Source organism: Podarcis erhardii, assembly GCF_964252035.2.
Source record: "Podarcis erhardii genome assembly, chromosome: 2".
Taxonomy (NCBI): domain Eukaryota; kingdom Metazoa; phylum Chordata; class Lepidosauria; order Squamata; family Lacertidae; genus Podarcis; species Podarcis erhardii.
In genome coordinates, this window is record NC_138498.1 from 43,414,687 (window position 1) to 43,438,923 (window position 24,237).

At 46.8% G+C, this 24,237-nt stretch overlaps 1 protein-coding gene and 1 long non-coding RNA gene across 5 annotated transcripts in view; both read left to right on the forward strand.

Annotated features, from left to right (window-relative positions):
* The first annotated feature begins 18,544 nt into the window (after positions 1 to 18,544).
* CAMSAP3 (calmodulin regulated spectrin associated protein family member 3) overlaps positions 18,545 to 24,237 on the forward strand; it is a 45,840-nt gene continuing 40,147 nt past the window's right edge. Inside the window, exon 1 of one of the 4 annotated variants that reach the window (XM_081850132.1) lies at positions 18,545 to 18,914. In XM_081850132.1, the coding sequence (XP_081706258.1) occupies positions 18,767 to 18,914 (148 nt within the window). In that variant the 5' untranslated portion in view covers positions 18,545 to 18,766. The remainder of the gene's footprint in view (positions 18,915 to 24,237) is intronic. The other 3 variants (XM_081850133.1, XM_081850134.1, XM_081850136.1) reach the window with 3 other exon arrangements.
* On the forward strand, positions 19,347 to 22,885 carry LOC309335273. The gene is made up of 2 exons (XR_014153436.1): positions 19,347 to 19,433; positions 22,780 to 22,885. It is a non-coding gene; the product is annotated as an uncharacterized lncRNA (long non-coding RNA).

Below are 24,237 nucleotides of genomic sequence, written 5' to 3' on the forward strand. Positions count from 1 at the left end.
TTTCTTCACATCACTGCAGGGCTCCTCTATGAAAGGATGTGCTGTGATGTGGATATTTCCTGAACTAAGGATTAGTTACTAAGAATAACAAAGGATTCTATTGGTTCTAGGATACTAAGTTAACTAAGGATAAGGTAGACTCTCCTTCATTGGAGAAAGAGACATTGGCCAGCCTTCTGTCAAGATTTCTTTAGGTGTGATTCCTGCATTGCACAGAGTGAAGCAGATGGCCCTTGGGTCCCTTCCAACTCTACAGTTCTACTATTCCACCGCACATTGGAAGAATATAAGGCAATGCCTGACTGCATGGTGACAGCTGTCCTGGGGAATGCTTTAAGGAGGCTTTAAGGTGGCCCCTGACTTCCTTCCCATTTATGTATTCATGTTCTACACTGTTGATCATCACCAGAGATAGACAAAGTAAATCTCAGTTGGGTGTGTTGATCTCTTAATATCCTGTCACATCGGATCTTATTTTTATTTTATGTAGAAGGATTTACAGATCACAACATTCTCGAAATGGTGTCCAGTATATGTCTCTAAGCGGCATGCATACATCTTAGCAGGGTGATTCCAACATCCAAAGATAAGTGCCTATATTAGGTGAAGTCTGAGTCCAGGTCTAAGGAACAAATGAGGTAAGACTTCATGCATTGAATTGAGCCATGAAAGCTGACGCCATAATAAACTTGTTATTATTTAAAGTGCCACAAGGCCCTGTTATTTTTGCTGCAAGAGGCAGCACAGCTACCACTATGGAATACGTTTCTGTTACTGATGGCAGTCAAAGACCACTGAAAAGGATATACCAAGAGCTCTGGCCAAAAGTTTCAATACAAGGAATAATTCCTACTCAAGGGTTGAAAAGAAAAACGTGTATATTCTGTGCGTTTTCTCTTTCTCATCAGCGGAATACGAAAAAGTCTCAGCCCATCTGAAAACGCACAGAGAAACGCAAGAAAATTTGGATTCATTTATCTAAGACGCATGTTGGAAAAAGAAACACAAAAGAATTGAATTATACAGACTTCCAACAGATTTATATTCCTTAAAAAACCGAGCTGAAGAAGGCATTTACTCCGAAACAGGGCCCTGTCCTGGTCACCACTACTGAGTCGTACATCTAATTCATACTCCGGATACTTCTTTTTGGCCCTATTTGATTCTTTATTCTGACTTTATATAATATGGACTCTTTTTGACTGCCATTGAGACTTGTATAAAACAATTGTTGTGTACTGGTATTTTATGTACCTTTATACTATATCATTGTATATTTGAAACTACATTATTGCTGCACTTAAACGTTGTGTTTAAATTTACTATTATTTTAAAACTGCCGCACTTATACGTTGTGTTTAAATTTACTATTAGTTTAAAACTGTTATTCTTAGCAGAATATACACGTTTTTCTTTTCAACTCTCGAGTAGGAATTATTCCTTGTATTGAAACTTTTGGCCAGAGCTCTTGGTATATCCTTTTCAGTGTACTTTCAACAAGAACTCCAATTTCTTTAATGATTACTATGGCAGTCAAAGACCAGCAGGGAGACCTTCCCCCACACCTCCACCTGCAGATAGCAATGGGGCAAAAGTCTAGCAGGACACCCTCTAGCACAGGATTCCTCAAACCTTGGATTCCTACATGCTGTTGAGCTAGAACTCCCATCATCCCTGACCATTGGCTAAGCTGGTTGAGGATGATGGAGTACAATGCCATCAAGGTGGTAGAGCAGTGCTGCAGAAGCATCCCTCCCCCCAAGGTTCAACCTGTCTGAACACACACACACCCCTGTGCTGGAATAAGATTTGAACTTCAGCCTTCTGTTGATGCCCTCAGAAGACTGTTCTCAAGCCTAAATGCCCTGGAGAGGGGGAAAGGGGAAGCTATTGGCAGGATGGAGAGATCCCATGGGTCAGCAGTTCCCTACTCTAGCTCTGCATTGCCTTGAAAACAGAGGTGTGTGTCAAAATCTATGTACTGGGCTCTGTTCTACTAGCTAGAGAGAGTACCTGCAGCCCTCAACTAGACTTTCCCATCCCTATGCTTTCCCTGCTCACAGAGCTTTAATTGGACATGTCTGGGCCACTTAATCCTCTTACTTTCTAGACCAGGGCGTGCACATCACATGGTTGGTACAAAGTCTCTGGGGAATGTGAACCCCATGCCAGGGGATTAACCTTTTCTGGCCCCAGCAGATTGCATGCCTGCAGGGACTCCATGTGCAAATTCAGAAGGGCAAGGTAATGCAAAGCCCTCTCTCCCTCCTAGAATTGGCTGAGCCCAGTGGGGTGGATGGGCAGACCTAAGGTAGGGTCCTGGGACAGATGCCAATCACAACTTTGCAACCATATAATGCCAACATGCCCCCCCCCAATATGGTAATGCTGCTGCTGCTGTAGTAGCTAAGGGTTGAACAGGCACAATGAAGGATGCTTTTTAAATTATTTTTTTAGTGTTTGCATTGCAGGTCATCTAAGGATGCTGAATGGGGCCATGCCTCTGCAGTACCGCCCTATTGGACAGCAGTGACATACCTCCAGAATCTGGCTGTTGGGAGGTGCAGAAGGAGAAGGAGCAGGCAGGAGGCCCCCAGGAGACAGGTTTCAGGAATCAAGCCAAGGGTGTGCCAACGTGCATATCTGGGATGGGATAAATGCCAGAAGCCAGGACCTGCTGGGGCCTGCATGGCTCTGGCGCCTGCACTGAGAGCACCAGGGTGGAGTCAGACCGCACGTGTTGGCAAGTGTGCCATGTGGTAAAAAGCATTCCTGATCACAGCAGCGTTGCCAGGAGCCTTCATTTTAAGGGGGGCATTTCTTCAGAATCTCCGCTGAGCTCATGCAGCAGAGACCCAGGGTGGCAGAGCTGCGCACTGAGCCCCATTTCCCGACTCAGGAAATAGCTTTGCATGTGGATCAGGGCCCTTCTGCATAGCATGTTGTGTAAAACAGGATTGGAACAAGGCAAAGCAACAGTGGGCTTCCTAATGGACATATCGGTTAACTGAAGACACATTTAGGCTGTGGTTTCTCTTTGCTGGCACCTTAGCTGGCTGAAGTTTGTCTAGATTTCACGTCAGTTTTCAAAATTCTGCTTTAAGTGGCTTGTCTAAGAGAGCTCAGGTGTGCTCTAGAACGCAGGTAGACAATGTGGTCGCCCCCCAATACCCATTCAACTCTCATCAGCCCCAACCAATGCAGCCAGTAGTCAGGGATAGTGGGAGCTGCACTCCAAAAACATCCAGGCTACACTGCTAGACTCTACCCTGAGTCTAAAGGAAGCTGGAAAAACAACAACTGTGCATGTGAGCCGTCTATTTAGGTGGGAGGTTAATACCAGAGGAGGGGATTTGTGTGTGACCATGATAATTAGAAAAAAATATTTTGTGTTTTACTGAATGTGCAAAAGGGGATCAGCTATGAATCAGAGTGGGGAGAGGAAGAAGGAACTGGTATATGCTCAATTCTTCTTCCCACTTGCCTACACACAGTCAATTCATGGATGGAACATTGGGAGGGGGAGGGTTTGTTGTCCCTGGAGCAGCTTCTGCCCAACATGTCTCCCACAGACATCGGGAAGCAAGGAAGAGAAAAACCCAAAGAGTAGGGGATCCCACCCTGTCCCATTTCTGAATATGCAGAAATTTCTGAATATTCAGAAATGGGAAGAAGAAGATTATCCAGAGTTTGTGATGTCAGTCAATCAATATCACAGGTGCAGGTTTGTAAAAAGGAGAAGAAGTTAGGGTAGCGTATGTTAAAAGCTTTCCATTCTTCATACTGCTTAGGGTTGAGTTAGAGAAATCCATTTCTTCCCTCATAACAAACTGATTTAGAACACCTTTAGTATTAAAGCTTTCAAGAAACAAAACATTTTCTTCTGTTTGAAATTTCTTTTGGGAAGGCTGACCAGGAAACTGGGAAATTTCCCAGAACAAATGAGGACACTGAAAAATGATTAGAAAGATGGAAAAGTTGAAGGAGAGAGAGAAGGGGAGAGGGAGAGGTTTTTGCTGTCTCCATGATGGCAAATAAATCCACGTATTGAGAGAGGGAACATACTCCCACTGATCACTCCCCCCAATTAGAGATTTGTACTTTTCTTAAAATGGAACTTAATCACGTCAAAAAAATGTAGGTCATGTTCATCTCAGACTAGTCCTGGGCTCAGTGGGTCAGTGGAACTCAAGCCAGACAAGAGTGACATATTCAGTAAAATAATTTTAATCAGCTTAAAATCAGCTTGTTTTTTTTTAAATCAGCACTGGGTGGGTGGTATCCCAGAAGACAGGACAAGTTTAAAAGATGGAACCAAGTTTACTTTTATTTTTTTAAGAAACACAAAAGGATCAGTTAATGTCATTGTTTATTGGGAGGCTGGTTCCATCCTGCCCCTGCATCTTTTATTTCCTACACTGGAGTTTTACTTGCGCTTATTTCAGGACACTTTAGCCCTGGGATTCTTTCCCTTCTTCTTTTGAAAGACATACCATAAGATGCTACAAGAAATGGTTGTATTAACTGCAGCTGAAGCTGTAAGGCTCTAGTGTGCTTCTCTTCTCCTGAAATGAGTGCAGACCAAGTTCAGGACCAATGTGGCTTGTGATGAGGACTCACCCTGAACAGGCCCACACAGTCATCAAAACAGCCCCTGCACAGATGGATCCTTTTAAGACCCTACGTTTCAAGCAAGAACTGTCGCACTGTCGCTTTTCTGCTTGAACTGCTCAGACAGCGTTGACCTTCTCTGTCTTTATTCATGTGCTAAGCAGGGCTCTGCATTAAACATGAATTAAGACACTTCTCTGTCCTCGAGTCCAGAACACCAGGAAAACAGCAGCGCAGCTAGGATTTCCACACTGCCTGCAAATAGCCCAGCCAAAGATCTCGCCCACCCATTCTCTTCCCTTCCTGCCACCCCTTTTCAATCAGCTGTGAGAGGCACATCTGTTTGCTATTCCCTAGCCATGCAGGCCCTCGGCTGCTCCCACAGAAATGTAACTTGGGTGTGTTGCATTAATGATACATACGGTTGTAAGAGTGTCCTGGGAAGTCGTCACAGCAGAGATGCATGATGGTTGGCAGATGTGCTGAAGTGGAGGGAAAGCACTGGGGGGGGGGGTATGTGCAAGAAATGGAAACCTCCTTTCTTAGCTGAGCTATGGAAACAACCGCTGCATTTCAGCTTCTGCGGGAAGCTTGGCTGAAGGGGCTGCGGCTTGTGGAACAGTCTGGACACAGATGCATGTGGTCATTTTGTCAATGAATGCCCCCCCCCCCGTTAACCTTCCTTTTCATAGCATATATTCATGAATACACACCCTTTCAATTGTTTATGTGTTTGCTACTATGTGGCATCAGTTTCTTTCCAACCTGCAGCGTAAGCTAAATAAGCCTCTCTCTCGCTCACACTCAAGCGCTGCACATCATGTAAGCCAGTTTCGTGTCTCTTAGTCCTTCCTTCTAAGCTGGCCTGAGTGAGCTCTGCTTCTGCCTTATCTTTAGGCATCAGAAATGTGACATCAAGCCTTCTGAGCAACAAGCAATTGCTCTTGATCTGCAGCCAGCACTGTCTCGTCTCCTTTGTAACAGCAGAGAGAAAGCTCCAAGAGGCAAGCCCCTTCCATTGGGGATCTGTCCAAAATATGACGTGTTCCTTGGAGCCATGAATACAACTAGTTTGAGACCACCAAACCATTGCACCAACCAGCTTCAAAGAAGGATTTTTTAAAAAAAAGTTTCAAAACAACAATTGTTTGGGGAATATCTTTTTACCCTACTTCTTTATGCTTCCTCTTTCCTGGGCCATTTTTTTTAACTATGAATTTTGGTTATACATTTCAATAGCTTTACAATCATCTTAACATTTCGAAACTCGACTTCCTTTCTCCTCTTTCTGTGGCTCCTTTTTTTTTTACATTTCCTGCATATTCTAAATTAACTTACTATTTTATTCATCTACTTTAAATATAATGAAACTGCAGGTTATCGCAGTAGTACCTTGGTTTAAGAACAGTCCTGTTTAAGAACAATTCCGTTTACGAACTCCACAAAACTGGAAGTAGTGTCCCGGTTTGAGAACTTTACCTCGGTCTAAGAACAAAATCCAAACGGTGGAAGGGCACCGGCAGCAAAAGGGAAAGCGCACCTCGGTTTAAGAACGGTTTTGGTTTAAGAACAGACTTGCGGAACATATTAAGTTCGTAAACCGAGGTACCACTGTACAATAATCCTGCCATTATGCCATACTGTTTTTCTCTTCTATCCCAGCCCCCCAATGTAAAACACAGTTCCTTTCCTACCCAAGCCTACCTACAGGATGGGAGGCACCCCAGCTTAGAGGGTCATCCATCAGGAATGTCCAGGCTTGCAACGTGACTCTCCCACCCCACCCCTGGAACAAAAGAAGAAACCTCTTTGCACCTCAACAACAAAGTGCCTGTTAGGATAACTCGCCTCGGATGACGTGCACTCTAGCCCATGAAAGTTTTATGACATAATAAATTTGTTAGGGTTATGCAAAATGTGTTGCTCATAAAGGCTTTTCAAAATATTTCAAACACCAATTTAGGCCTCTCCCAAGGTTCCGTTAGCAGAACACAAAGGGAGTACATTTTGGGCAGCTCCACCTTCCTTCGTTTCATCTGCTCTGGGGGGTTTGGGACCTTCCTGAGCAGATTCAGGGGAGGCACAGGGACTATAGGGTGGGGTGGGGGTGGATTGCTGCAACCTTTGGATGCAACAAGTAGGCTGCAATTCACTTGGAAGAAATCAGCCTTGCACTATATTGAACATTTCATCAGGGCTAGCTTTAAAATTTTCCAGACAGAATAGGGTTGCCATACGTCCGGGAAATCCCTGACATGTCCTATGGGGGGATTTTTACAAATGTAAGCAAATGTCCAGGTTTGAGGGGGGGGGTTCAGGATTGGGCTCTGGTGCAGGCAGCACTGGCTCTGTTTCAGGCTCAGCAGTAACCCCCCAAAAAGCTCAACAACCTCTGGAAATACAGCAAGATAGAGCAATCCCCTCGCACCCCCACTAATGCATGTTTCTGGGGGTTTTCCCAACCCACCCAGAGCCAATTTCAGAGGGCATGTAGGGCACAGGAGGAAGAGGGGGCGGGAAAACCTTGCATCAGGGCTTCTGCTGACAAGACTCTTTAGGCTGCTTACATATCTTACATTTAAAGCACATTCTGCTCCCCAGAGAATCCTAGGAACTGTAGTTTAAGGATGCTGGGAATTGTAGCTCTGTGAGCAGTAAACTACAGTTCCCACAGGGTGTGTGTGTGTGTGTGTGTGTGTGTAATGTGCTTTAACTCTTGAATGTGTACACAGCTTTTGTTTGTTTTGCAACTGTTCTGTCTAGTTACAGTTCACAACTTGCCTCTGCCCAGAGCAGAATGCACCAGGTGGAGGGCTGATTTGCCTAGGCACCCATCATCATGCCACCCACACTGGAGGCCTGCGTTCTGTTTCTAACTGTTATCTTGCCTTGCCTAGGTATTAATTCATTTGCAAAATGAGCTCGTAGCCACTTAACGCTCCTTCGACTTGCAGAACAAGACCTTAATCAGAACTTTATAAGCAGGTAAATCACAAAGCAACTGTGAACATTATGAAAACTGCTCTGGTGAGTTGCACAAACAAGTAGACCAGCACAGAGTTTCAGTCTCGGCAAGGAATATGCTACCATGGAGAACTTCTCTTTAAACTCAGGAGCCTCGAAAGCCCTGGACAAATCCCACAGGAGGTGTTTCCCTGCACCATCTAAAGGCGAAACTTTGTCCCTAGAGATTGTTAGGACCTTCCAGGTTTAAAATCCAGCAAATGTGCAAAAGTTGTCGCTCATTTCTTGTGTGGGATCTAGCCTTTCCCTAATAGGGGGACTTCTGCTTGGAGTGGAGAGAGTATAATGTTTTCTTAGCTTGCAAAGCACAACACACTATCTCTGGAAAAATATTATTCTTCCTCCTATTCTGGGCCACATCGTGGTCAAATATCGGCAGTCCGTCTATAAGCAGGGACTTGACCTAAACTTGCTTGCAAGGTGAAACTGACAAAGTGCTTCTCCACACATCACCCTGAGACTAGTCGGTTTTAACTTCCATGTGAATCCTGTCATCGCAAGTAGAGAGACACTCCCTATCTCATATCACTGTAGTGATTTTCATCATCCAGACTTTAAGAATAGGAACACCCCTCCTTAAGCAAGGCTACCACCCATTCCATCCATTTTGTGTGGAATGCATATCATGTTACTGCTTTTGAAATGTGACTTGCAGGACTATGTTGCAAAACCCAGAGTGCAGATGGGGCATATTTTGGACTGACTCTGCCTGGATCAGCCTAAGCAGATTGAAAACAATTGAATCCTATACTGTCATGATGCTGAGTGGTTAGGGAGCTGCTCTGTGGTGTTGGCATCGCAGTTTCAAGGTCCTGGGAGCTCCCTGCCTTTCACCCCCAACATGATTTTGTAGGGTGTGTGTATGTAAAGGTCATGCATGCAAAAGGTAAGTGGGGTCATGTTACCGCCTTCCCCTCGTTGAGGCTTGAGCTCCTCTCTCCTGCTTCCCAACCTCCTTCCCTATGGAGTGAGCTCTTGGAGGTGGCCACCACCAGTGTGTCTCTGTGGCTGCCTTTGTTGCATGTCTTGGCCACTCCCTACATCTGCTTTGCAAGAGGCTGCTTCCCTCCCTGGGTGATCCGCAGATTATTGTCCCAGAAGGGCCGTGTGTGCTCTTTGCAGCTGTGCTGTAGGAGTCAGTCTCCTATCCTCCATGTGTGTGTTTGTGCGTACATGCGTTGTGCTCCAAAATGTTGACTGTGAGGACCATAAGGAGATTTACACTCCTGGCTGCAGGATGTCTGGGACTGGCCACGAAAGGGGCCAGTGGCGTAGCGTGGGTTGTCAGCACCTGGGGCAAGTAATTTGCGCCCCCTAACCCGTGGATTTGTGCCCCCTAACCCTAACCCCCAGATGTTGCACCCGATGCGGCCGGCCCCCCCTGCACCCCCCACGCTACGCCACTGACAGGGGCACTGCTGGGTCAGCCCCAGTGCTTTATGGATTGGGGGCACTCTGGCATCGCTGTCTGTGTTGTGACGCAGAGATGCACATCATTGTGTGCTCATTGGCTCCTTCCATGTTTGGGTGGCATGTGAACATTGCCAATTGGCTTTGCCCCCAAATCAGTGGGTTGTGTTTCCAGGGCTGCTGGGGTGTGTGTGTGTGTCATTTTAACCCTACCATGGGATTTCATGTATGTTTGCTTTCCCTTCGCCTCCTAAGCTGAACAGTAGCCATTCTGCCGGCATTTCAGTGGAACCTCTCTTCCTCCCACTGGCACAAGTTTCCTTTGTCATACAGGTCTCTAATACTCCCCACACTCTGGGTTGGACAAATTCCCATGCCAAACCACATTTGCTCACCTCTCCCCGAACAAACTATCCATTGTTCACCCTCTTATTCCCTTTTGCATGAAACGTTTTGGTTCAATGCTGCAGATGAGAGTGTGTGTGTGTGTGTGTGTGTGTGTGTGTGTGTGCAAACACATGCACAGCTACACAGACAAATTGCAGTGGAACTGATGGAACGGAAGATGGAGTCTGGAACTGTCATGTAACACGTTGGCTCTTCTCTGAGCCTCAGACTTTTAAGTGCATCAGAATCTCACTCAGGTTAGGATATGACAAGCCCTATTTACTTTCTGTCTGCACGACTACACAGGCTCTTTATAGATCTCTCAGCAGTAATTGATTAGGGTAGATGCACACCATACATTTAAAGCACATTTGTTGCACCTTTAAAGCTCACAGCTCTCTACAAAGAATATTGGGAACTGTAGTTTGTTAAGGGTGCCAGGAATGCCAGGATTATTTGGGAGAGTTCATGCTCATTAAATGTGCATTGAAGGTGATTTAAATTTAGGGTGTGGATCTGCCCTCAATGTTGCATTGGTTCTTATACTTCCTGCTGGTGATGGCTCTCCTACCATTCCTTGCTTGAGGGAGAAAGAAATTAAAGGGAAAGCAGGCTTTGACAGCTTGCTTCTTTCCTGCTGGGTGGCTGGTTCCTTGTGCTGCTTTAATGGGAGGGTATCTCAGCCTTGAGGCTGTTCTTGAGCTGGTGGGTTTCATGACTCACAGCAATGAGGAGCAAAGTTACCCAGAGTTGGTCATGCTACTGGTACCAAGGCCATCTTAGGAGAAAGAGAAGAGAGAGAGAGAAGAGAAAAGATTGGTGAGAGAAGACAAGGAGGAGAGGAAAGAGACTGCAGGACAGATGTACAGCATGATCCAATGGATGTTTACTCAGAAGTCATGTTGAGTTCAAGGTGACTTACTCCCATAAAGGTGTGTGTAGGGTAGCAACCTTGGATAATGATAAAAATAATAAATAATGTCATCAGTTTGTGTCTTGTTGCATATGGGTGCTTAATTATGGTATTCACTCTCCACTCTTACACTGAAAATTTCATAGCAGGCTAATGTTGTTGTTGTTGTTGTTGTTGTTGTTGTTGTTGTTGTTGTTAATAATAATAATAATAATAATAATAATAATAATAATAATAACTGAATCATTCTTTCAAAGTGCCCAAAGCCCTTCATATGAAATATCTAGTTGTCCACCTTACAGAACAACCTTGTAAGATAAGTCTGAATTATTATCCCTTAATATTGCAGAAATGAGGACCATGAGACGGTGCCTAGATGGGCGGGGTGTAAATAATAAATTATTATGATGATGATGACAGAGGTAAGATCTGAATCAGGGACTTCCTGATCCACAGCTCAATTTATTACCTACTACACTATACCAGCTCTTGTGTGGTTCCTAGGCAATATCTTGTTGAGGTGATTTATGAAGCCAGACTTCTTTATCTTCAACAGTAGACCTACCTCATGCGCTTTTCAGACCAGATCTTGGACCTCAGAATGTTAAAGGTCTACCTCTGCTCTTGCGTCCAAGAGGCAAGAAGTTCAAGTTACTTCCTGCTGTTGACCTCAGTTGCAAGTTGAGTCTGAAGCAGGAAATAAATAATCAGTGCTGGATAAAGCAGAATTAGCCAAACTCATCAGCGAAATATTGATCATAGGGGAAATTTAGGTCAGGCAATGGTGGGACTCATGGGAGGCATTTCAGTGGCTACTAAACCACTTCAATTGTGATAAATCAACAGTACAGGCACACACTATCATTCAAAAAAGCTGGCTTGGGGAAGGAAAGAGCTGGAGTTGTACTAGAAATTACAGGCGGAAAAACATTTCCCTCTCTTCCTCTGTTCTGTCACCCTTGAGCTAAAAGAGCATTCTTTCCATTCTTTAAGGTGTAACTGCTGTGCAGCTGCTCAGCTATAACTAATGGCACAATGTAATGATTTCAGACGGGCAGACCTTGGCATGTTGTACTTGCTTCTAGCCGTCTTTCATGAGCTGGTTTCACGGCAGATATTGGGATAAACAGCTTCATGTCTGAGCTGGTATGAAGTGAGTAAGACAGCAAGGTAGTTCAGTCCCCAGGGGGCACTCTTCTCTCAGGTTCCACTGAGTTCAGTTCGGCTTTCCCCCAGGTAAGCATGGGCAGAATTGTAGCCAATGTGGGAAGAATCCAGAGGACTTTAGCAACAATAGCATGGGTCGAGATAATGCTGAGGTGACCCTGAGATGGGGTGGTAGCACAGAGACTTGCTGGGGATGTCAGCTAGATTTGGGGTGGGGAAGTCAGGGACCTGGCATTCCTTGTTCTTTGAAACTGCATCCAAATCTCCTTCGGTTCTCATTCGCTTAGTGAGGGGAAATTTGTGAAAAACAATTGCTTTCAAAGGGAATGCTGGAACTATGATGACACAGAAGCAAAAATACTAATTCTAATACAGTGGTACCTCGGGTTAAGAACTTCATTCGTTCTGGAGGTCTGTTCTTAACCTGAAACTGTTCTTAACCTGAAGCACCACTTTAGCTAATAGGGCCTCCCGCTGTCGCTACGCCACCGGTGTGCAATTTCTGTTCTCATTCTGAAGCAAATTTCTTAACCAGAGGTAATATTTCTGGGTTAGCAGAGTCTGTAACCTGAAGTGTATGTAACCTGAAGCGTATGTAACCCGAGGTACCACTGTAATACTAATACTAATAATAAAGTTTCTGCATTCAAATAATGTAATCACCAGCCTTTTTCCTACCAAGGCCTTAGCAAAGCATGGAAGATGGCTTTCTCTGTTTACTGGAGGAATGGTGACTTATCCTAAAGTTTGCAAATGCACCTGTGAGAGAGACCCTAGAAACCAGACTCTGGAGAGCTCTGCAGTTTGCTTTGACTGCCTTCACATAATGATTAACAGTGGGGAGCTTTGCAACTGCATTCCCTTACTGAAGTAATACCAGACTTTGCCCTGCATATGAGGGCCTCTGCTTTTCGGATTCAACTGGTGGAGTACATGAGGCTGTTGCCAGAACATCTGGGTTCACGTATCTACAATGTCAAACCCATGAAATAGGGGTAGCATCGTTCTTCATGTTAGTGGCTGGGCCTTCAAAGAGTTATGAGATCAAACCTATGTAAAGGCTATAGAAATAAATTTAAAACAGGAACTAAACATCCTGGCCTATATTCTCAGCCCTTGGCAAATGGAGCATAATCTTAATTGGTTGACGCAAGGTGGACAAGTCCTTGATTTGTTTGATGCCTGGCTCAGCTTCTGTATCTTATCTGAATTAGATTTTTCAGACTGATGCAACTATACAGTTTCCCTGCTCTCTTATCAATGGTGTTATCCCGTGAAACGGACTGGCAGTAGATCCAAGCTCCAAATTCTAGTATGTTAAGAACGGGGGTGGGGGTGGGGGATGGGATGGGTGTTGAGGAATACGAGGAGAGGCAATGAGGAAGGTCTACTGTCATCATGCCCTGCTAATGAGTTTTCCACAAAGGATGCTGTATTAGATGGAATCTTGTTCTCCGGTAGGGAAATTTTTATGCATGTATCAGGTGTGGGGAACCTTTGGACCGCCAGATATTGCTGAACTGCAACTCCCACCATCTCTGGCCAGTGACCATGCTTGCTAAGGCTGATGGGAATTGTAGTTCAGCAATGTCTAAAAGGCCAATCATTCTGCACTCCTTGCGCGTATATATATATATATATATATATATATATATATATATGCAGGTTTTGGTGTCCTCGGGTGTCTTCCCGTGTAAAAGTTGGGGTGTCTAGGCGACGTTTCGACGAGGTCTCACTCGTCATCTTCAGGCTGGTGCTTTCGGCTTCTTGTTACTGGAAGCCGAAAGCACCAGCCTGAAGATGACGAGTGAGACCTCGTCGAAACGTCGCCTAGACACCCCAACTTTTACACGGGAAGACACCCGAGGACACCAAAACCTGCATTCCTGTACCCGTGAAAATCTACGAAAGCAAATATATATATATATATATGGTGTATATAGTGTGTGTGTGTGTATATATATATATATATATATATGTATGTATGTATGTGTGTGTGTGTGTGTGTGTGTGTATATATATATATATATATATATATATATATATATATATACACACACACTGTATATATGAATTCTTCTCCACTGCAGCAGTCTATCTGAGCAGGTAATTTATTATTCCCGCAAGAGCTCACAATCCATCTATTTGAAAATGCAGTGAAACTAACCTGGCTTCTTTTTTTAAGGATTTTATTTAAAGTGTTAGAAACCACGCATTATCTCATTATTTTCTGGGATCAAACTGATGCTTCATCCAGGCAAGATGGAGGTTCTGCTGCTTGAAAAAATGGTTAACCCAAGAATAGCAGATTTGCAGTTTGGGAGTGCTTTTAAGATTTGGCTTTGCTTCTACATAAATAACATAAATTTATAAATTTGCAGTTTGGGAGTGCTTTTAAGATTTGGCTTTGCTTCTACATAAATATTCTAGTGCACCAACTTGCTATAGTTCTGCATGCTTTTGTTACATCCAGGTTAGGCTACTGTAATATGGTCAATGGGAAGCTGCCTGTGAAAACCGTTCAGAAATTTCCAGCGGTGTAGAAGTCTGTTTTTGTGATCATATCCGAATTGTACCAACAGGAATTGTCTCTCAGTTGGCATCTGGGCTGAATTCAAAGCACTAAATCTCAAATGATTTGGGACCTCAGAACTGAAGGGCAATTGAGGTTCTACAGAGGAAGTGAAAGGTGAGATATTGTAATGAGTAAAATGTAAAATCCTTGGCCTAAGAAAAAGGTGGGGAACATGAGGCCTTTCAGAAGTTGGTGGATTGCCAGCTCCCATCAGCCCCAGACAGCGCAGCTAATAGCCAAGGGAATGATGGGAGTTTGAGTCCAGCAACATTTGAGGGGGGGGGGGATCACATGTTCAACGGATTTACCCCAAATGGGAGTGAAGGGATTATGGTTTAAATCTCACCTGGTATCATGGCTGTCTGATGCCAACTAAAAGCATATCAGAAGACTGCTACATATGCTACATTAAATGTTTCTGTATAGGAAAATATGACACATTATTGCTTGTACTGATTGCATGTATTTCTAGGTACTGGTGGAGAAATTGGCACCAAAGGCATTAATTTAGTGTGCATGCAGCAAAATGCACACGATGGTACATGCAGATGGCATTTTATTTCCTATGTAAAAAAAAAGCGTAAAATTGTAAGTCATTGAAAATTTGGGCTTACCTACATCTACCACATCCGTCATCATCTGTGCCAGGGCTCAGCCCTGGAACAAGTGAGGGAGAGGCAATATTGATCAGTGCCTCTGAGCCTGGGTAGAGTAGTCAAATGGCCACTACTTAACCCTACACACCTGGAACTAGGAAGAAGCACGTCTAAGCACGTCTGTCTAACTCTGCTGGGGACCCTGATAGACCACAACTAACTAGACAGTTTAGGGATGCATTGATGCATCCAGTGCTGCTGAAATGTCCTTATAAGCAACTGCTCAGCTTATTAGAAAATGTGTGATATTCTTTTGTTGTAGCATAGTGGAAGAAATTGCTATCAGAGGGTATAGTGAAAGAGCTTTGAACATGTGCATGTAACATTTTCAGGTCTGATTTACCTGCTTGAGTGTATGTATAGATCAGAGCTTTCCAAGCTGTGTGTCACGACACGTTTGTGTGTTGGCTGCAGTGTGTAGGTGTGCAGCGCAAATGCTCCCCTCACACCTCCCTGGTCTGGAAAGAGGTTAGTTCAACCGCTGGTTTGCTAGGAAAACTGAATTACTGTGTCCCAAAATGATGCATGTCTAAAAAGTGTGTCACCAACATGAAAAGTTTGGAAAGCTCTGCTGTAGATAGATCTTAGCTTGTGTATTCATTATCTTGCTCCACATCACACATCTAAATAAAGGCACTCCTCCTCCACTCCTTCTTCCTCTCCACCATCTTGCCTGGACCTCAGTGGGGCCTAGCAACCCACCCTGATTATCGCAGGATAACAGTGATCAACTACTCAATGTTTAAAATGTTTTCTGAATGAGGAATGTACTTTGAGAACTACCACAATCCTTTTGGGTAGTGTTTCATTTTTGTTTGGGACTGAGGGTATGTTTTCCAGATGTCTTTATTTTATAGGACATTCCAGATGTTAGAATTCTAATGCTCCAAAGTGCAATCCATTCAACGTTCTGTGTATTACCATGGAAATGATACCCAATACCACCAGATCAGCTCTACTGGGACACAGAAAACAGGCATATAGGGTCAACCCACGGAGTCTTGTTTCTTTCATTATTTGATCCTTGAATCTCTGAGTATTAACTCAGATTTTGCCCCATAGAACTAGTTACTTTGTTAAAATTAGTATTATGAAAATATTGGATTTTAGGGGGGAAAGCCTTATTTTAAATGAAGGTCAATTGGATCTTGGCAGCACATCTGGCCCTATATTTACTTAGAAATAAGCTCAAATTGCACCAGAACTTGGATTGCATGCAGTAGAACAACCCTCTTAGACTGAAGCCAGCTGGTTGAGAGAGCACTTTTAGGCCAGGGATGAGGCATTTTGGCCTTCCAGGTGTAACTAGGCCACAACTCCCAGCATCCCTGATGGTTGGCTATGCTGGCTGGTGTTGATGGGAATTGTGGCCCAACAACATCTAGAGGGTCACAGGTTCCCTACCGCTGCCCATGCATTCTGCTTAGAGCTCCCTCTTCAAAGACACAAAGGCTGAAATGTGAGGGCGATCTGGCTGCGACATCTGTCACCCCATTGATTGCCAGGGTTAATTCAGCTGATCTGGCCGGCTAGGCGGGTGTCCCCTCCCTCCCTCACCACTCCATGTGCTTCCCTCCCAAAGCTGCACACTCGGTGGAAGAGGATGACCATCCCAGATAGAAGGAGTGTACTGTTCTTCGGTCAAGTGTACAGTATACAATAGCTGTGCTCCCCTGCATAGAACCTCCAAGCAAGACCATGTCCCCTTTTGAGATGGATCCATTATTAAGAGCTAAAGAGCTGAACTGGGCCAGAGCAAGGGTCTGTCTGGCCCAGTATCCTGTTTCCAACAGTGGCAGTAAGCCAGATGCTTCTAGGAAGCAGAGCAATCAAGTTAGTGGTTCTTCTTCACTGTTTGCTTTCCTTGCACCTAACACTAAGAGGCATATTGTGCCTGAAGGTCGAGGTTTAATTTAGGTGGCAGAGCTAATAGCTGGTTTTAGGCTAATCCTTCTTCACGAGTTGGTCTACTCCTTTTACAAAGTCACCTAAGTGCCAGACAAGTTCTGATGGTAGCAGATTCCATGTGTAGAATTAGGATTGCCACCAACTCCCTATAAATCCTGGGGTAGAGTGGGTGATTTCAAGTATAGCATTGGTGGGAAAATAGGAACTAAACCCAGCCACGTCCCACTCACCCTTAACAAAAATGTTTCTTCTGTTCAAGCAACCTCAGCCAGGAGAAAACTAAATGGGGCACAGAGAGGATGAGGGGTGTGCTCCTTTTTCTGCATAGCTGTCAACTTTCAGATTTGAAAATAAGGGATCAGCAGCCTTGAAAATAAGGGATCAGCAGCCTCACCTGAACCAGGGGAGCCTCGAAGATAAGGGATCAGCAGCCTCACCTGTCCCGGGGACAGTCTACGGGATATCTAACAATCTGGGATAGCAGCGGGAAACGGTGCTGGAATAAGGGTATTTCAAAAAAAAAAAGGGAAGGTTGACAGCTATGTTTTTTTGGTATGCTGTGCTTTACATCTCCTCCCTCTTCAGAGGAATCCGTAAGATACAGAGTCCTGCAGTCAGCGTCATGTCTGGCTGTACCAAAAGCAGTAGCCTGCCATCACGAGAACATTCATGCTGAATCAGGCCGAGGGCTCGTTTAGTATAGCGTCCCATTGTCATTGTGGCCAACCAGGTTCCTGTGGCAAACCATTGCAAGAACATGAAGCATATCAGCACTCTCTCCACTTTTTTAAAAAAGTTTTTATTAAAGGTTTTCTTGGGTTACAAAAGTATTTACAGTGTCTCTGTTTTCCATTCATAGAATCTTTTCTACAGATCAGTTACATTTGATGTGAGACACTAATGTTATAGGCACTCTTCCCCATTTGTGATCACCAACAAATGGTATTCTGAGGCATCCTGCCTCTGACAGAGGGAGGACATTCTAGTGAGTCGCCATTGGCAGTGTTATCCTCAATGAATTTCTAGTGTGCCTTGAAAGCCAGCTTTGGGGAGTCAATTCCAAAAAAATTATTTATCTGAATCTACTCCCAGTTTCATTGGGTAACCCAAGTTCTAGTCTCAGAGGAAAAAGAAAAATTTATTTCCTCCATTTATAATTTTATACACTTTTATCATTTCCCCCTTCTTCTAAACCAAAGCACTCCAAAACGTTTAGCCTTTCCTTGGAGTGAATATGCTCCAACGCACTTGGGTGAACCTTCTTCTAAATTATTATTTTAAAAACATCCTTGTTGGGAAGGGCGGGAGAGAATCAGAACTGGGCTTAAGTAATTCCGGGCAGGGGACAGCAAGAAGAATTTGCAGAGCCGGACACGCACCACGTACTACTTGAATAAATGAGAATTTGCTGGAAGGGGACAGCGCGGGAGACCACCTCACTTTCCCCGCGCCCCGTGGGAGGGTCATGCCTGCCTCCCAACATGGTGGAGGTGTGCATGGGAAGGCGGGCGGGGGCGCGCGCTCCCGCTTGCTCCTGCCGAGGCTGCGGCTCCTTTGTGTCTCTCCCTCTCCCGGAGAAAAGGGCTGGGGCGCTCGCTTGCAGTCTAGGCAAAGAGGAAGCGTTATGCCAGGAGGAACGGGTTGGGGGGAGAGAGGGAGGGAGCAGGAGGAATCCCAGCCTCCTCTTTGCCGCGTGTGTTTGTAAGTAAGATCAATGGAGCTGCAGGCTCCCCCCACCAGCGCCAGGCGGCCTGCTTACTGCAAGGCGCGCACGCGCCCCACCCACCCGGGGCTGCAGCTCCATTCCACCCAACCCTCTTACACCGCCGCCGCCTCCTCCTCCCCCCCCCCCACACCGCGCACCCGGGGCAATTACCTGTCTGCAAGCCCCGCCCCCGCGCTGATTGACGGCCCGGATCACGTGGGGGAGGGAAGAGGAGCAGGAGGAGGAGGAGGAGGACGCCGGGGCGGGCGCTCGCACCTGGAGCTGGAGGGGAGGGAAAACCGGACGGGGATGCGCTCGGCTGGGGCCGCCGCTACCGCCACCAGCTCGTTCTGCGCCGCCGCCGCCGCCGCCGCAGGCCGAACCCAGCTCCTGCGCCCGGTGGAGGGGCCATGGTGGCTGCTGCCCCTGCTGCAGCCGCGGCCATGAGGAAAAGCTTCCTGGTGCCCGAGATCAAGCCCTTGGATCAGTATGACTTCCCTCGGGCGCGCAGCGCCGCCAGCCTGGCCTGGGTGCTCGCCAAGGGCTACGGGGGTGCAGGTACGGAGGGAGCCCCGCGCGGGGAGGGGAGCGGGGAGCCCGTCGGCGGGGTCGGGGTTTCTTTCCCTTCCTGATCTCCCTTCCGAGGAGGAGGGGCGGGATCTCCAGTGGCTGCGTGTGAGTTAAGGAGAGAGGAAGCCGTGATTCCCGTCCCCCCTCCCGCCTTCCACCCGATCTCGCCGTCCCTGGCGGGCTCCTGGGTTTGTGTTTCTTCTGCCTGCTCCTCCCCGGCTAGGATAATATGTCCGCCTCCCCATCGCGCTCGGCTCCGTGGGATGCCCTACCTGCTATAGCACCGGGGAGGGATGGGATGGGGTGGGCTGCCTTGGCAACCAGCCCTGCTGCTTCCATCCCACCCTTTCAGCGCTAACAATGGGCTCCGCTCGGTCGCCGCCTTTTCGACTAGATAGCCCGGGTGGGGCTGAGGTTGAGGGGGGGGGGGGCGGCTCGAGTCTGCTCCTTTCTTCCTGGCGAGGGTCGCCTAATGGCTCTCCCCACGCAGGTGCCGGGCTTCCCCAGGTGTGGATGGAGCTATGATTAGGAGAGGGGAATTGGCGTCTGGGCTGGGAGGGCGCCTTTTTTGTAGGTCGAAGTGGGGCGTGTGGGGGAGGGGGAGGCTGCCGTGATAGCGGAGGGGTGGGTAGGTGTTCTGCCATGTCTGCTGCAGCTCCTTTGCTAAGAGCAGCCCTGGGTAAACCTCAGCCCCCCCCCTTCACTAAGCTCAATTCCTCCCTGGCTTTTTGTGTTGCCTTTTGTTAACAGTGTTGGCAGCACCTGCATGACTAGCATACTGTTAGGTGAGATCAGAGCCGAAACATGCTCTTTTCCCTGGGGTCCAGCTGCTCTGTGGAGCCTGAGGGTGTCAGTGCCGCCCCACCCTGCTTAGTGACAGCATTCACTGGCAGAAGCCGAGAGCAGGGCGCTGCTGTTGGTGTTTACCTTTGCTAAGTGGCATTATTTTGTGGCGTTAAATTCCTCCAGGGGAAGCCCTGCCAATGGGTGCCACCAGCACTACCCCAGCTGTGGAGCTGTATTCTGAGGCTAAGCTGTGGCAGCTGGAAGGCAGGGGGGAGAGAGAGATATGGGAGGTAACTAGTGAGGCTTCTGGGCTTGTACTTGATTCTCTGGTTTTGCCATCTCGGTAAGGACTACTCAAGGACCACTTTGCATCCTTAGCTTGGTCCTCTTCAGCTCCTTGGCAATGCTGGGCCCAGGACTCTGCTCCCTTCCTTGGCAACCCTGGGCTCTCCCCGCTGTTCCCTTTGTCTCTGCCAGGCCTGGAATTAATGTTCTGTGAGGATTTGCAGATTGGCGTTGCTTTCATGCATGATGGAGGAGGAGGAGGAGGGGAGGGGGGAGCAGACAATCCCTAGTGGGGGATTGACCTTCTTGCTGTTGCTTCACAGAAGTGTGTGCTCTTTGTCGCTGCTCTAGTGCCCCTGCTAACCCAGATCCCTCTCCTGGCTTCGCCCTCCCTGCTGCCAAAAGGGTGGTGGGCCAGCCTGTGCGCTTTGTGTTCATTGAGAAGCCATGCTTCCTTCGTGTTGCTCCACAACTGTCAGACTTGTAAGGATTTGTAGAGTGGGGGGGGGGGGAGATCGTTCTATGGTTGAAGTAGCCTAAGCACGACTTACATGGCAAGGTGGAGGTGTGGGTAAATGAGACGGCCCTTGACAGTGGCTTCTAAAAGTATAAGGAGCTCCATGTTGCTGGCATACCTGTAGCCAGGAGGCTACCAGCTAGTGTGTGACAGGCCTTCCTCATTGTGTATGGGCTGCTATGGGGAGGGGAGGAGAGGATGACGACAACGGGTGTTCCTCTGAGGCTGTTGACCTGAAAGTAACATAATAGGGATTGAAGCCTGCTGGTCCACAGCCAGCTCCGGAGCTGGGAAGCAACAGGAATGGCTTGCAAGGTTGTGCGACAATGAATAACTAGAGTCTCTCTCTCTCTCCCTCCCTCCTGCAACTGAGGGCCTTTCTGCCCAGAAGCTGTTTTCTTCTTGGAGACTAAATGTACCCTGCTTCTGGGCTGAGGTGGGAACCACCATTCCGTGAAGCAACAGGAGGACAGTGAATTGCTGTGCTTGGTGGATGTTGAAGTGCCTTATGTGTGTGTATTCACAGGGGTGTATTTGGATGACCAGTTCTCTCATTTGGAGTTAGTGTAAATATAGGATCTGGTCAAGCCCAAGCGAGAACAGGTTCCCCTTGTCCCTGCCCTTCCTTGTCACCCCGATGACACACCAAACAGTACACTTTGGTGGTGGAAAGGAGAGAGCCTTGTCATTTGCCTTGGATGGAGGCCAGGGCTATCAGCCTTGCTCAGCCAGTGCTGGGTTCAAAGTCTAGTGAAGTGTGTCGAGAGTGTGCTTGCTAGGGTTTGCCATAGTTTTCTGAATAGAGCCTGAAAACCCCTTCGGCCTGCAAGGCAAGCCTTTATGGAAGTGGCACCTGCTTGCCTCACGTCAGAAAATGCACATGGCACTGCTAGCATCTGCTCCTGAAATAAGCTACTGGTCATGGTGGGAGTCATCAGTCGGCCTCAAGCCAGGGATTTTGTGCGACTGCTATATGATCTAAAGGCACAGTGTGGGGGCTGTAGAAAGTTAATGTGAAATGGCAAAGAAATACATGGAAGTGGCTTTTTCAAGTTTTACACGGCTAAATTTTAAGTAATTTCAGTATGCATTTGAAAATAAAGATCTGCAAGTGAAACTGAGTGCCAGCTTGCTTTACTACTAGACACACTGCTGCCTGCACTTATTTCTTCACCAATAAGTAAAAGAGCCAGATGCTTTTAATTTACTGAAAGCCAAGTGAGGAAGGGACTTGGAATTCCCTCAGCCCAACCTGTAGCTACAGGGCCTGTGATCCAATGCTACGTATTACTCAGCTGATACATCCGGCAACTGGTCCCTTTCCCATAACTGGGTCAGGAACTGGCTAACCTCTCTCATGTGTCCTGATTGGCATTGCTGTGTTTGTTGCACACCCAAAGCAGTTGCTAGTAATTATGTGCAATGTTGTAGCACCCTGAGGTTAATTCCCTATATTACTTGTGATCCCTTTTGTGTTCATCCACAAACTGGGGTAATCCCCACCCTCAAGGGTTTGTGGCAAAGGGTGGGGCAGGAAATGGAGGAGGAGTGGGAGTGACCAGAGTGAGGCTCACCAGCTGAGATAGGTGTACACACGCAAATGGCGCTGTAGTCTAGACCACTGAGCTTCTTGGGCTTGCCGATCAGAAGGTCTGTGGTTCGAATCCCCGTGACGGGGTGAGCTCCCGTTGCTCTGTCCCAGCTTCTGCCAACCTAACAGTTCAAAAGCATACCAGTGCAAGTAGATAAATGGGTACCACTGTGGCGGGAAGGTAAGCAGCATTTCCATGTGCTCTGGCACTTGTCATGGTCCTCCGTGCGCCAGAAGCAGTTTAGTCATGCTGGCGATATGACGCAGAAAGCTGTCTGTGGACAAACACCAGCTCCCTTGGCCTGAAAAGTGAGATGAGCGCCACACCCCATGGTCACCTTTGACTGGACTTGACCATCCAGGGGTCCTTTACCTTACCTTTACACACCTATTGCTTGGCTAATGGGATGGGTCATAGCTCAGCGACAGAAGCATCTGCTTTGCATGTAAAAGATCCTGTGTTCAATCCCTGGTATATCAATGTAGGACTGGGAGAGATTACTGCCCAAAGTTCTGGAGAGCTGTTGCCAGTCAGTGTAGAGAATACTGAGCTAGATGGACCAATGGTCTGACTCAGTATAAGGCACATTTCTATGTTCCTGGTAATCCAGTTAGGAGGACTGAGCCCTGCTCTCCCATTAACTGCTGATTCAGTTTCACTTGCCGTTCTGTAGGTTAGACAGGTGTAGCTGTCTGGATATTGACTCCTGTTTCACCTTCATCCAGTGGCAAGTTCTTCCTCTACCAAAGACACCAAGAATAAAGCAAAATCTCAACTCATGGGCAGCTTATCCTTGCATTGCTCCTTCAGCCAAACTGTACCCTGGTCTGTACTGCAGGCATACGAAATGAAATGTTGCCCCTTTCCCCCAAATGGCGATTTATATACAGACCAAACCCAGCTAGTTCCACCCAGTCCTGAGCCATAGTGGATGCTTTTTGCACTTTAGCAAAATTACCTGGAGTCTTCTTGAAACCACAGAATGGAAGGCCTAAAATTGATACACAAAGCCCAGTACAGTGGTACCTCTGGATACAAACAGGATCCGTTCCATATCCCCGTTTGCATCCTGAAGTGAACACAACCCGTGTCTGCGCGGGTCGCGATTTGCCGCTTCCGCACATGCATGTGACATCATTTTGACCGTCTGCGCATGCGCGAGCGGCGAAACCTGGAAGTAATGCGTTCCATTACTTCCGGGTCGCTGTGGAGCACAACCTGAAGCATATTTAACCCGAGGTATGACTTTATGGGAGAAGAAACAACATTTAAGGCAGTGGGATGGAAGATGCATGGGTACAGCAGTGCTCTGTACTTCAATGTCCCAGGTACATGAATGCTTTCTGCCCTCCTAGAAAGGCACCTGAGGCTTGGATCCTCTAGCTGAACTCAGTCCAAGGATGGGGCTCCTCCTACCTGGTGCTAGTCAGACAAGATGGTGCTGCCCAACCTGGGCAGCTTGCTCTGCTGTCCATTGTTCTGTAAATCCATTTTGTGGCAACTGGGACCCATGGCTATTTATCATTCCTGGTTCTGGTGAATGGTGGCTGTACCTATTCTTCAGGTGGTTCTCAATGTTTTATTCCTAGTATATGGCACTTGGGACTGCAGAGCTCTTGAGTTCAAGGCCCCGCTTGGCTTTGGGAAAATCATCATCATCTATCAGCCTAACAAACCTGACACAGTTATGGTGAGGATAAAATGGGTGAACCCATGAACATGCTTTGTGCTTCTTTAGGGAGGCGACATGGCTTAGAAATGCAGATAAGTAAGTGGCATATAGATGTCTTATATCAGGCACCCCCCAACTTGGCCCTCCAGCTGTTTTGGGACTACAACTCCCATCATCCCTTCCTAACAGGACCAGTGGTCAGGGATGATGGGAATTTTAGTCCCAAAACAGCTGGAGGGCCGAGTTTGGGGATGCCTGTCTAATATGAAAAAAGGACAGGATGAAAAACCTTCCTTTTCCACCTGTAAAATGATTGTCGTCTTTAGCCTTTCTATATATATTACATATTTTGCTAGCCCTTCAAAACATTCCTCTGAATCTTGCCCTTGTGTTCCTAGAAGGTAATCTCTAAGTAGAACCTTTTACTACTTCTTTGTGGTTTGCTTCAGTGAGTGAAGC